This window comes from Schistocerca serialis, chromosome 4, assembly GCF_023864345.2.
Source record: "Schistocerca serialis cubense isolate TAMUIC-IGC-003099 chromosome 4, iqSchSeri2.2, whole genome shotgun sequence".
Taxonomy (NCBI): Eukaryota; Metazoa; Arthropoda; class Insecta; order Orthoptera; family Acrididae; genus Schistocerca; species Schistocerca serialis.
Genome location: NC_064641.1, coordinates 224,308,311 through 224,320,283, shown reverse-complemented (window position 1 = coordinate 224,320,283; position 11,973 = coordinate 224,308,311). Strand labels below are relative to the sequence as shown.

Genomic DNA, 11,973 nt, shown 5'->3' with positions numbered 1-11,973 from the left:
GTCTTTGCAGACGGTCTACTGGCCTACATTGATTTCTTGGGAAATTTGTTTAATAAGTTCCTGATTAATTGCTGCGTATTCCTTCTTCAGTTGTTCGTTTTCTTTAGCCAGAGCTACGTTCTCTTCAATTACCACTGATAAGATAGCTTGTAAAGTATTATAGTCAGTGTTTACCTCAGTTTATCTTTCTCCATCAGCGCCATATTGTCCTTACTCTTTTGGAAATGGGTATTCAAATATTAATTTAAGTAATATACTCTAACAGTGACGATTACAGCGGCACTGCAACATATTTGAATGTGAGTCGTCACACAAAAATGGATGGTCCCATCAGTTGCTGCCTGAGTGATTTCAGTTTCTGTTGTTCTGTACATGGAGGTCTCCATGGTTCTTTATCACCGACGTTCAGTTAGTGCTTTCTTTATATGGACCTCACTGGTATCCAGAGTTGGATGTTTGTGGGCCGCAGGAGGTACTATGCGAATGATTGAAAGTTCTTTGGTTGTTCGTGTGTAAAATATATCGTATCGCGTGTCGTAAATTTCCAGTGCGTATATTTATTTTGCTCTTCTTGCTACTTTTCAAAAGAAACTAATCGATCAGCATTACAGCAAACGTAAGTTTAGTGAATTTCTGTAGAAAAGGTGTTTGTTATATCAACATTGAGGAAATGTTTACCTGCCGTATGGCAGGCATGATAACGAGTTATTCTAAAATTGTAGGGTGTACACAGTAGTACGAGTTACATACAGTCAGTTCTTTATGATAAGTATAATACCTTTTATTTTCCAGAAAGATGATGCAAATTCACGTTCGCGGTGTGTCTAACCACGTTGTTGAGTGTGAAGGAAGTGAATCCATCGCACAGATCAAGGCAGGTAGTTCATGCAGTTTATTTTCCAATTTGATAGTTACATTTTTGATCTGACACTCAGGTCGAGTTTTAAAATTAAGTTCAGAGTAGCAGAAGAAGTTTCTTTGACCCACGTCAACCAGTCGATGTGTACTGCTGGATAACTGTATTCTCGAGGCTTCGTTTTGCATTTCAGCATTAAAAGTACATGTTTTACTGTTACAAGTCAAAAGTGGTAATACCCAAAATTGTAATCTGCCATTTTTAAAAACAATTGGAAGATAAGTATTGAAGCGCCTATTAAGCTTATAAACAGTCTCGTTGTATTTAATCTTTCTTAAAAAATAAGAAAAGTCGACCGATTTCCATCATTATAAATTTGTACTGGGTTCTTTTGATGTGTTGGTTATAAGTTTGAGGCACAGTTTAAATTAGTTTCAGCCCTATTTCACACTAAGTTTATTACAATCTTCCACTTGTTGGTACTGTGCTAGGTGGTGCAGTTGTTAACATTCCGGATTCTCATTCAGGAGGACTTCGGTTCTAATCCCGGTCCGGCCATCGTGGTATAAGTTTTCCATGATTTCTCAAAGTTCCGTAAGCCAAAGACCTGAGTGGTTTGTTTGTAAGAGCTGAGCCGATTGTCTCATTCAGTGTGAGCTTGTACTTTGTACTTACCTCGTTGTTGACACAGCTAAATACTGATTTTCTAACATTTGTTGACAGTGCAAGGTAGCACAGTGGTCAGCACATTGGCTCACATTCGGGATCATCTCTTCATCCTTCTCCATTTGTTGTCAATCAGCTATACTGTAGCTAGGTGATAGTGTGTTACATGTTAAAGGAAGGTGGCTCAAGTGAGTTTCGCTTACCCATTATTCCTTCTTCATTTCCTTAGTTTAAGAACCTGAAAAATTCCTCCAAGACTGCTGAGAATAGTTTTTATGGCACAGAAACCCGTTATACTAAAATGTAGACTTTCACGGCCGGAAATATCATGTCCATTATAATTATCCGGGCTGTTATGCCATGGTCGGTTGATGAATTCTGTGTCGATTCCCAACGTTTCGTCTCCGACTGCGGAAGACATCTTCAAGGGGGTCCGTAGCTCGATGGAAGGTCCAACACAGTAGCAAGCCAGTGGGTGTGTTGGACCTTCCATCGAGCTACAGACCCCCTTGAAGATGTCTTCCACAGTCGGAGACGAAACGTTGGGAATCGACACAGAATTCATCAACCGGACACGGCATGACAGCCCGGATAATTATAATGGACAGAAACCCATTGCCTGGCTGCTTTTTGAGTTCCAAATTTCTCACTATTCTGATGAAACCTAATAGAAGTTGTAGCATTGACATATATACAGTCAGCTCGATTATATGAAAATCAAGGGACCAGGAAAAAAGTTCAAATTACGAAGAGTTCAAAATAACAGCAGTTCCAATAATTGAAAGGGAAAGAGGAAAAAATTAAAATAAACGAGAATCTGATGGAAAGTACATAGATGTAGGCCTACATATAAATTGCATACACATGTATACATTCATCTTTATATTAGTAATGTGCAAAACAGTACATACCATATATTAAGATACCAATGAAAATGTTACATATCGTTTTGAAAAATAATTGATTTTCTTTTGAGAAATGACTTGCGTCTAGCATCACCTAGCAAATTTTTGACAGTGGTTAGAGCTGAGAAAAACTCTCGATTGTGTCCATTATGAGAGCTTAGAAACATAGAGTATGGATAGATGACCTTGCCGGGTTAACGGAAACGTCAGATTCCACCCGTCTGCTTTGACCAATGACGTCACCAATATGGCAGAAACAACCATTCACAACTACTCCCATATCGCGAGTATGACGTCAGTACGTAAACATGACAGCAAAACACAAAAATAGATAGATAAACGATCACACACATTCCTTCAAAAATATAACAAAACTATCAGGACAAGCAGGAGAGATTGGGTTTTTTGGATGGGGACAAACTAAAAATAAACACACATCACTAAAACAAATGGCAAAAACGATAAAATAAAACGACCGCAACCTTCGCAAAATCAACTAAAAATGATATCCATTGGAATCGAACACTTCCCTTGACTTATATAGGTCAACAGCAACTACTGATACCACACTAAAAATCTCAAAACTTTCCCCACCACCACACTATTCCTACATTAAAAAAAAAAAAACCCTAGAAAATCAAAATTGGAATCAAACACTTCCTGTGACCTGTTATACTTAAGACATCTCCACACGTCCCTGGTCCGAGACGTCTGAATTTTAGTAAGCCTCATTTCTTCATGACACACTGAACACTTCACGACTTCAGCCAACAGGCCGAATAGCTGAAGAAATTTTATTAGAGACATCACACTGTCCTCCATCATCGCTGAAAACCAAAAACTGTTGACCTTGTCAGTCATATCCATACCAACCAAAGCCATAAACAATGCAATTTACCAAAATTCACACACGATGAACAGAAAAAAAAAAACTACAATAACGTCGACATAACAAAACCAAAATTGTTAACTCACTGAAAAATATTCCACTGAAAGCACAGTCACCACCGATACCACACACATGCAATGCTACCACGCAAATGAACCCCTTATGCCACATAACACGCTACCCGTAAACACACCACCAGAGAGAACCACCGACCGCAACAATACGCCACCTGTAAACATGCCACACATGCGAACTAAACCGAAAACATCACCTAACACACAATACATAAACACACCGCCAGAGAGCACCACCGATCACATCAAAACGACACCTACAAACACGCCACTCTCACAAACTAAACTCTGCGCCGTCGTGACATCATACACAACAACAGCCTTATGTCTTGGGTCAAAGCCGACTGGTGGAATCAGATGCTTCCATTGACCCACATTGCCTTGTTCATTGTGATTGGTGGTGGCAGTTCTTCTTAGTTACCTTCCTGGCAGGCCAACAGCTCAGCGTGGGTTGGAACACCGTCGACACAGATGTCATCATCAACATGAATGAAATCTTTGAAGGTTAGTTCTGATCCTAAGTCTGGTGGGATTGCGTTTGTTAATTCTAGTGACTCTGACTGCTGTTCTGAGTTTTCTCTTCATATTACAAACACACACTTTCTGGAACAGTTATAAAGAATGGTGGAACTGACATTTTTCCAGGCCTTATCAATCACATTTATAGGGATCATAACCGTTACATATGCCTTCTCACCTCTTACAATACTTTCCAGTTCAAGTGAAACAGTTTCTCTGTCGTAGAGTTTTAAAATTTTGTATTATGGCCTGGTCCAATAGTTGCAATACTTGTCATCTTTGGTGGGGAAAACATCAGTTTCGTCTGATCTTGTGATGATTTGGAATGTACAGTGCAGTGGTCCAAAAACATTAAAAATTTACATTTCTCCTTTTTTGTACCAACATTATCTAATGTCAGCCATTCAGTAAACAATTCTTTCATCATACATGATTTTTTTATTTGAACAACAAGGTGTGAGGAATGATTTGATTCCCATCAGACAGCATGGTTTGGCACATCTACCTACTATGAGAGGTTTCAGCATGTGAGGTCCATCCATTACAGCCTAGGACAGTTATTCTGTTCTTATTCAGTTTGCCTCCATGGCACTTTCCATCTTTGAATGCTAGGACTACGGTGCATGGGTCACAGCCATTTTTTAAATGTGATAGCACGACATTTTTTAGAACTTGAGTCACCTCTCACTTGCAATAAATCCTTCAATCATGAGAGACCAAGCTAAAAATTTGTCTTCTTCCTTCAGCCTGAAACCACTCATGGGAACATGTTGTCCTCTACATAGATTTATCCATTTGAGCAAGCACTTCGCAAGATAGGGAAATTCGCCCTTGCATGACCTTTTTCTTCTTGTGCCAGAGATACTTCCAGTGACATGTCTTGATTTTTTAAAAAATCACCAACAATGTAGTTGGTAAAATAGTGAACTGTTTTGTAACAACTTTTTTTAATTTGTCCTATCCACAGCTTCGGTAACAATCTTTCCCCCCCTCCCCCCCTTATTAATGTAATTCCATCTAGCACTCGTGGTGTTTCACAGTTTCAAGAAACATGCATTGACTACGACGCAGTATGAAAGCAGACTGCAGGCTGAGTGGGATACAGGTCCGAGAAACAAATGGTTGATCTGAGACTGTACAGGCAATCAAAGAAGTAGTGGGACTAATTGAAAATTGGTTGCCCCGCCCCCTCCCCCCGGCTTCTTGTTTTTAAATTTCTCTTATGAGATTACCATTCAACTCTTCACATTGTCTTAGAAACATTTTCAAATAGTGTTGCTCAGTTCAGAATATTCTAATATTTCACTATTACTGTCTTCTTGAAACTCGCATGTTTCCTCCTCTCTTTTTTTTTTTCCTCAAACCTGCAGAGTATATTGTTTCACCCTCTTATCTTAAAAATTTGGGCTTACTTTAGAAACATTACATGCTTTCCAATTTCTTTGCTGTTTAATAGGTTGCCAGTTTAATTTCCACTTGGTGCTTGCCAAGTCATTTTTCTATTTGGTTTCTATCTCACTGTGGAGTAATTTTTGTAGGTTTAATTCCTACTTTTGTATTAACATCCTCGTCTTGTAATGGATTTTCTGCCATTCACTGGTTTCTGTAAACTTTAATAGGGTGCATCTACTTACTCATCAAAATACAACCCGAATGGTACTTAGACTTTGGTTACAATATATTTTTAAAACAAATCTTTCTCTTAAGTATCCATAATATTGGTTTTAATATTTTGATGTACAATGAAACCTACACCTAGGTTTTGTCCATACTCTGTTCCTTTACACTAAAGCTCACTGGTTTTTTTCTATTTGGGCTTCAGTTTTTTGTGCCACACTTTAAATGAGCATAACATATTGCATTTGATGTTATTTACTCCTCTGAAAAAATTCTAACCTCTCTGAAGATCTTGTATCTGTGCAATTTATTGTCCCTAAATAAAAACCAGTAGAACCAGTTGAGGCTTTAAGGTACATATTGTTTGTTTAGTTAAACAAGATGTAGTAGAATTTTGGTGCAGAAGTAGCTTGGTATGCCCCAAATTGTAGCCTGTAGGTTTTAGCTATACCTCACTGCAAGTTGCCAGTTACGGTGAAATAAAGTTCAGTATGCATGTGGCACATGCACATATTAAAACCATAAGAACTGAGGATTAATGTATCTTCATACTCATCTATAGGTCTACTTCATCTAAATTTGTCTCGTGTCATCAAGACAATGGTGGTGACCTCTAAGGTACTACAGAAATTTGTCCTGGAACTAGTACACAATTAATGAGATTTTTTTTCTTCGTACCTCTTTCTGCTCATTTAATAATCTGTTGGGCTGGTATCTAAATTAGTTGTGAATTTCCACATAATGTAGGCCTACCTTTGTATGTTATGCAGAACATGTGTCAAATCATTGATTCCTTTATACTTGCTGCAAAGTTGTATTGGTTACTATCACATTTTGTTGTTGTTCTTTAAAATGTGCTAAACATATTTCTCATTTGGCAAGTATAACTTATGTGCTGCTTGGTAAATGCTTTTAACTTAAATTAGAAGCTATTTATATTCTGATTTTGTTTGATAAACAACATGTTAATGGAGTAGTTGTAAATGGGCCAAAATTTTACAAGAGTATGAAAATAAAATAAAAATTAATAGGTGCGGACATCATTAAATCTATAGCAACTATGGACCCAGAACCCAGGTTCAAAGAAAATCACAAAATTAATGTAATTCCATTGACTCTAGGATTATTTCTGTCCATGTATTGCTTCTTTAACCTCTGCCAATGATACGTTAATGTAAAACCTGGCAAGCTGCACGATTGTTTAGAGTCCATGTTAAACTTTAGATCCCTCTGTAACTGGAAAGGTAAGTCACTTGTAAGGTCAAAAGAAGGTACGAGGATATTCATGGTTGCCACAAGTTCTGGAAATCGGGGAATATCAGGGAATTTCAAATGTGTCAGGGGAATAGGAGGAAAATTTGAAGAAAATAAGCACTGGAAAAATGGTTTGTTTACTGAGATGTCGTGCATCATCACAGGCTGGACGCAGCTGAGTACATGCACTTCGTCCCTAGTCCCTCATTTTGACTCCTTCTTCCCTTCCTACCATTTCCCTCAGCTTGCAGTCAGTGCTGCTACCACTTTTTGCTGCTAGCCTAGCAGCTGCCAATGAGAGGCAGGAAGGCATGAGGAATGGTTTGTTTGGATTTGATTCTCAGAAATTGTTGATACAGTGGTTGGAGATGGCAGTCGTGTGTGCATGAGTTTTCTGAATGATCATGTGAAAGTGTGTATGCCCTCATTTACTGACAAAGGCTGTGACAAAAAATTTGGTTATGAAAGTGTGATAGTCGTTTCCACGTGCTGGCCTATGGCTCAGTGATCATCTACATGGTGAGTTGTTACCTGTCATGATTAGGACTGATTCTCAGAGTATTCACGCAAGTTATGTGTTGCATGGGTTGATCACCGCGGTCTCATTTAATTAACATGGTGTCTGTGACATGTGAATAGCTGGCCCCAGAAGTGGACCTACATGATGGGCAAAAACTGCAGGCAACTTCTGTGGGTATCTAATGGGTTGGGCCTACCGATCAGAAGCCCATTGTTTCCCACTAATGTGCAGGCCCTGCCCTTTGACTCTTTTCACCGATCTACCCGCAGGCCAGGTCTGTTTGTGTGTGACATAATGTGGCAGATTTTCATGGTTTATCCATGGACCCAGGACTGCGGTGTTCCTCGGTAGGCCAGAGGCCTTATTTTGGCACTCTGAAAGGAGTTCATATATTAGAAAGTATGGGCAGTAAGAGGAAGAAGATTGTGGCAATTGCTGGCAGTTCATACACTATTTACGCACATATTTCTTGAAAGAAAGATCACACAGTACCTGTAAAATGAAATGATCATGTGGCATTGATGGCCGGGAGGCTCCGTCTGTGGAAGTTCGGCCACTGCTGCCGGGTTGCAAGTCTTTGATCAGGTGACACCACATTGGGTGACTTGTGTGTCAGTGATCGTGAAATAACACAACACCCAGTCCACGAGTTAGGAAAATCTCCATCCAGGCCAGGAATCAAACCTCGGCCCGCTGCATGGTAGGCAAACATGTTACCACTCAGTTAAGAAGACACACACAATTCCTCTAAAATAATAGACATGACACAATGGGTAATAATTGACAATAACGAATGTAGTAGAACAAACATTTTGTTGGTGGTCATCTATAGTGTTGATTTACACAACTCTTGCCCACCTTATATACTTCTTTCAAGGGGCCTACTTTTTATTCTGAGGTTACTTCTGATATCAGTGAAGGTATTTTAAATTTGTCTTGCGGACTCCAAGGAAATGTCTGTTTTTGTCACCAAATGTCTTTGTTTTATTGAAATAAAATATCGGGTCTCAATGAAATAAACATACCATTTGGCTTGCTTTCTCCTCACATGTTTAGAAATACAGAAGTTCCTACATTTTTTGTCAACATGTCTTTATTCAATCTTGAGATCTCGAAATTTTTCAGGGATAAATGCTAAAACTTGTCTGGAAAACAGGGAAATATCAGGGAATTTCACTTAAGGAAACTTGGAGCAACCCTGATACTACCTACAATACAACCATGTCTAGTCAAGCACTGCAGTGTTCAAATCAACCTAATAGTATCCCAAACAGTGTGTTTTGAGATAAGGAACCAATGTTTAAAAACTGATTTGTAGGTGATATGAAATCGTGAATGAGCTACGTGTGTGACGCACATGTTCATAAGCTGCTTATGTTTCATAAGAAACAAGTGCCTGCTGTGTCATCTTTGGTGACAATACTTTGGAAAATGGTAGACAATAACTTGTGATGTGTTTAATGTGTTCATCATTGTTAACAGTTTGCATGATTCTCAGCGGAGGGTTGTTAACCAGTGCAGATACTTGCAGACATGCATTTAATATGTGATGCAGCAGGATGTATGATCCAGAAAAATAAATGAATGTAATGAGAGAAGTTTTGTTACAGGCTTCATCCTAGTACCAATAAATTTATTGCCATTACTAAAAAAAACTTATAAGAAATGCTCATGCAAGCCACAGAGCCAGAATTTGAGGAGTGAAAATTCATCAATAAGCAAATGTTAAGTTGCCCATGAGACTCCTATGGTAAAGATCAGTGTGTGGAGAATACTACTGGATTGATCCAGTAGTATCCAATTATTGATAATTATACCTGTATCATAAATTCCTCCCATGCAAGCATGGGGGCCAAATGATGTTGGACAAAAGAGTTTAGTCGTGTCAGTGGACTGTCAGTATAGTACAGGACTTACTACTGTATGTATAGTTCAATGAAGATGCCATTTTCAACTTCGGTGGTCTTCTCATTTCTGGCAATAGCCATGACCACAGTGATGAAAACCCAAATCTCTCGCTTGTCTCACGTAACAACCACCAACTTGTGGCCTCGAAAGGTACAAGATGAACCAATAGTTTATTTGCCCCTACCCTGTTTAAATTGTCCTTGTGGTATATATTAGATGTTCCGCAGCAGTTTTTCTAAATTGCATCTCTTGTTGTCTTAGAAAGGGTGTGGTTTACACACGACTTCACTGTCCCTGTTCAATATTAATGACTGTGATCACCTGAACAACAGATACTCGTCATTCCTCATGCTGTCCCATGCTCACAAGATCCACCACCAGTAACTTGTCCTATAGGGTTATGTGACATCATTGATGTATGAAACCCCAGCAGAAACTGAAGAGGAACTGATTGCTGGGGTCCTAGCTGCCTGTCTTTGGATATTTGAAGCACGATTTTATGAGCCATTATAATACAAACATTGAAACTAGTGGTTGTAACTTTGAACTGTTGCTGTAAGATGTGAGTTCCCTTTTCCATCCTTGCCTCCTGCTCTATATCCAAAGAGGCAGTGCTTTTCTAAAGACACAGATCTTATATTTTTAAGGAGAGGAATTCAGTGCCCGATGTGGCCATCGTGTTATAAGCTGTTTGTTGCTTCCCTAAATCATTTGAGATGAAGATACTTCTTTTGACAAAGTTGCAGGTATTCTCCTTCACCATAGATTTTCTTGCTCTTTGCTCCTGTGGATTTGCTCCTTGTTTATTAGATCTAGTGTGATGTCTGCAGTAGAGGTGAATTTCTTGTTGTCACTTTTTACACATCGTTGTGGATACATTTGTTTTCTGTTGCTAATTATTACATTTTTTTTCCATATATTGTTCAGCCTTTGCTGACCAGTTCATCCAATTCTTTGGTCATGAGTGCACTGACTTCATCAATTACCTTATTACTGCTCAATTCAGATACTGCTGTTTCCACTTCCAGTACTCACTGTGCATGTAGACTACTTGAAGAGAGCGTCCCCACCCAAGTAGTGTTACCCCCTCTGTAGTTCAATAATATTAAAGTTAAGAGGCTCAGTTTCTTCGATCTTAATTTTAATTGGATGTGAACTGAGTCTCCATTTTTAGTAAACCCAATTTGGTGTGTTGGCTTAGTTGGTTATGTATGTGGTTGGTAATAAGTGTACCTTTGTCTTATACTTCTTACAGCATTATGGGTATCACAAGCAAGCCCCATCATAAATCATTCTGTATATAGAAGGAGCTACTTCACCAGTTGTAAAATAAAATATTAAATATCTCGCATCTCCCACAGTCTGTGATATAGCAGTTGTTTTATTAATTTTTCATGTATACCTTTTTATATCAGTTAGGTGCTCACTTAGCCAATATATCTCTGCTGCCGAATATTCTAGTTTTGGTAGCAGATACAGCAGTGGCGGATACAGAAAAACCTCAAGGAGAGGGCACTAAAGATATCATAAACTACCTTTACTTTTACCGTAATAAAATATAATAGTCACATGCAAAGTTTAAGAAAATTTTATTTAAACTGGTTATAAACATATACAATGCCACCTTATGATATGAAAAAGTTACAATTGTGGTTCTCTTTCTTAAATGATGAATTCTATGCGCCTATTCTCTCTCTCTTCCCAAGCATTTATCCCGACTTGCGGGGTCTGCTGGTTAATTGGACGTGGCATGTTAAGGGGTGGCCAGATGCCCTTCCTGTCGCCATCCCATAAACCCTCCCCCCCTCACCCAAGAAGGAATTAGTGTACCCCCAACTGTCTGTGTCTAGTGTAATCCATGGAGTAGTGTGAACGTATTCAGATGTCTGTGAACCGTGTAACTGAGGCAGAACATGGGAACCAGCCCAGTATTCACCTAGCTGGGTGTGGAAAACTGCCTAAAAACCACATCCAGGCTGGCCGGCACACATGCCCTCATAGTTAATCCGCCGGGCGGATTCGATCCGGGGCCGGTGTGCCTACCTGAGTCCAGGAAGCTGAATGTTAGTGCTCTTGGCCACCTTGGCAGGTGAATATTATGCACCTACTCTTCCTGGCAAATTGGTTAATTACATCATCAAATACGATGATGCAGACATGCGTGCTACATAGGAAAGTACAACTATTCAGTAACTGGATTCAGTCAAGTCGACTGACAAAAGAAACGAACAAATAGTATGCGGACTGACTGGCAGGGGCGGTGCAGGTGGCAATGCGGGCGGTCCCGCGAGGGGGGGGGGGGGCACCCCCCATATGTATCCACCACTGAGATGCAATAGGTGGACACATTTCAGAACCACACTCGCATTTTGTAACTGATTTTGCTCAGTATATTTGTGAGCTGATTAAAAATTTGTTGTTGCCTTAATTATTTCAAAAGCAACAGTTACTAATCCTACTTTTGGACATGCTGATCTAGAGTAAGCCAAATGAAACATTTCACATAAAATGTCCAATTTTATTGGTTGCAGAAATAATGTAACCCAGATGCTTCCAGAAAGTGTTAATTCTCTTGGCAACATCTTTTGTAGCTCCTCTGAGAACGCCATGGTGTTCTTTTCTGAGAGCAGCACAATTCAGAATCTGAATTATCATTTTGTTTCTTTTGTATACGTTTTTTTGTGTAGACTTCACCTTTCAACCATCCCCACAGGCAAAAATCTGAACGTATAAGGTCTAGATAACTTGTTGACCGAGAAACATGA

General features: G+C 39.2%; 1 protein-coding gene across 2 annotated transcripts in view; it reads left to right on the top strand.

The window, feature by feature from the left end:
* The first annotated feature begins 460 nt into the window (after positions 1 to 460).
* Positions 461 to 11,973, top strand: part of LOC126474140 (FAU ubiquitin-like and ribosomal protein S30) — a 28,729-nt gene continuing 17,216 nt past the window's right edge. Inside the window, exons 1-2 of one of the 2 annotated variants that reach the window (XM_050101585.1) lie at positions 461 to 616; positions 793 to 874. In XM_050101585.1, the coding sequence (XP_049957542.1) occupies positions 797 to 874 (78 nt within the window). In that variant the 5' untranslated portion in view covers positions 461 to 616; positions 793 to 796. The remainder of the gene's footprint in view (positions 617 to 792; positions 875 to 11,973) is intronic. The other variant, XM_050101586.1, reaches the window with a different exon arrangement.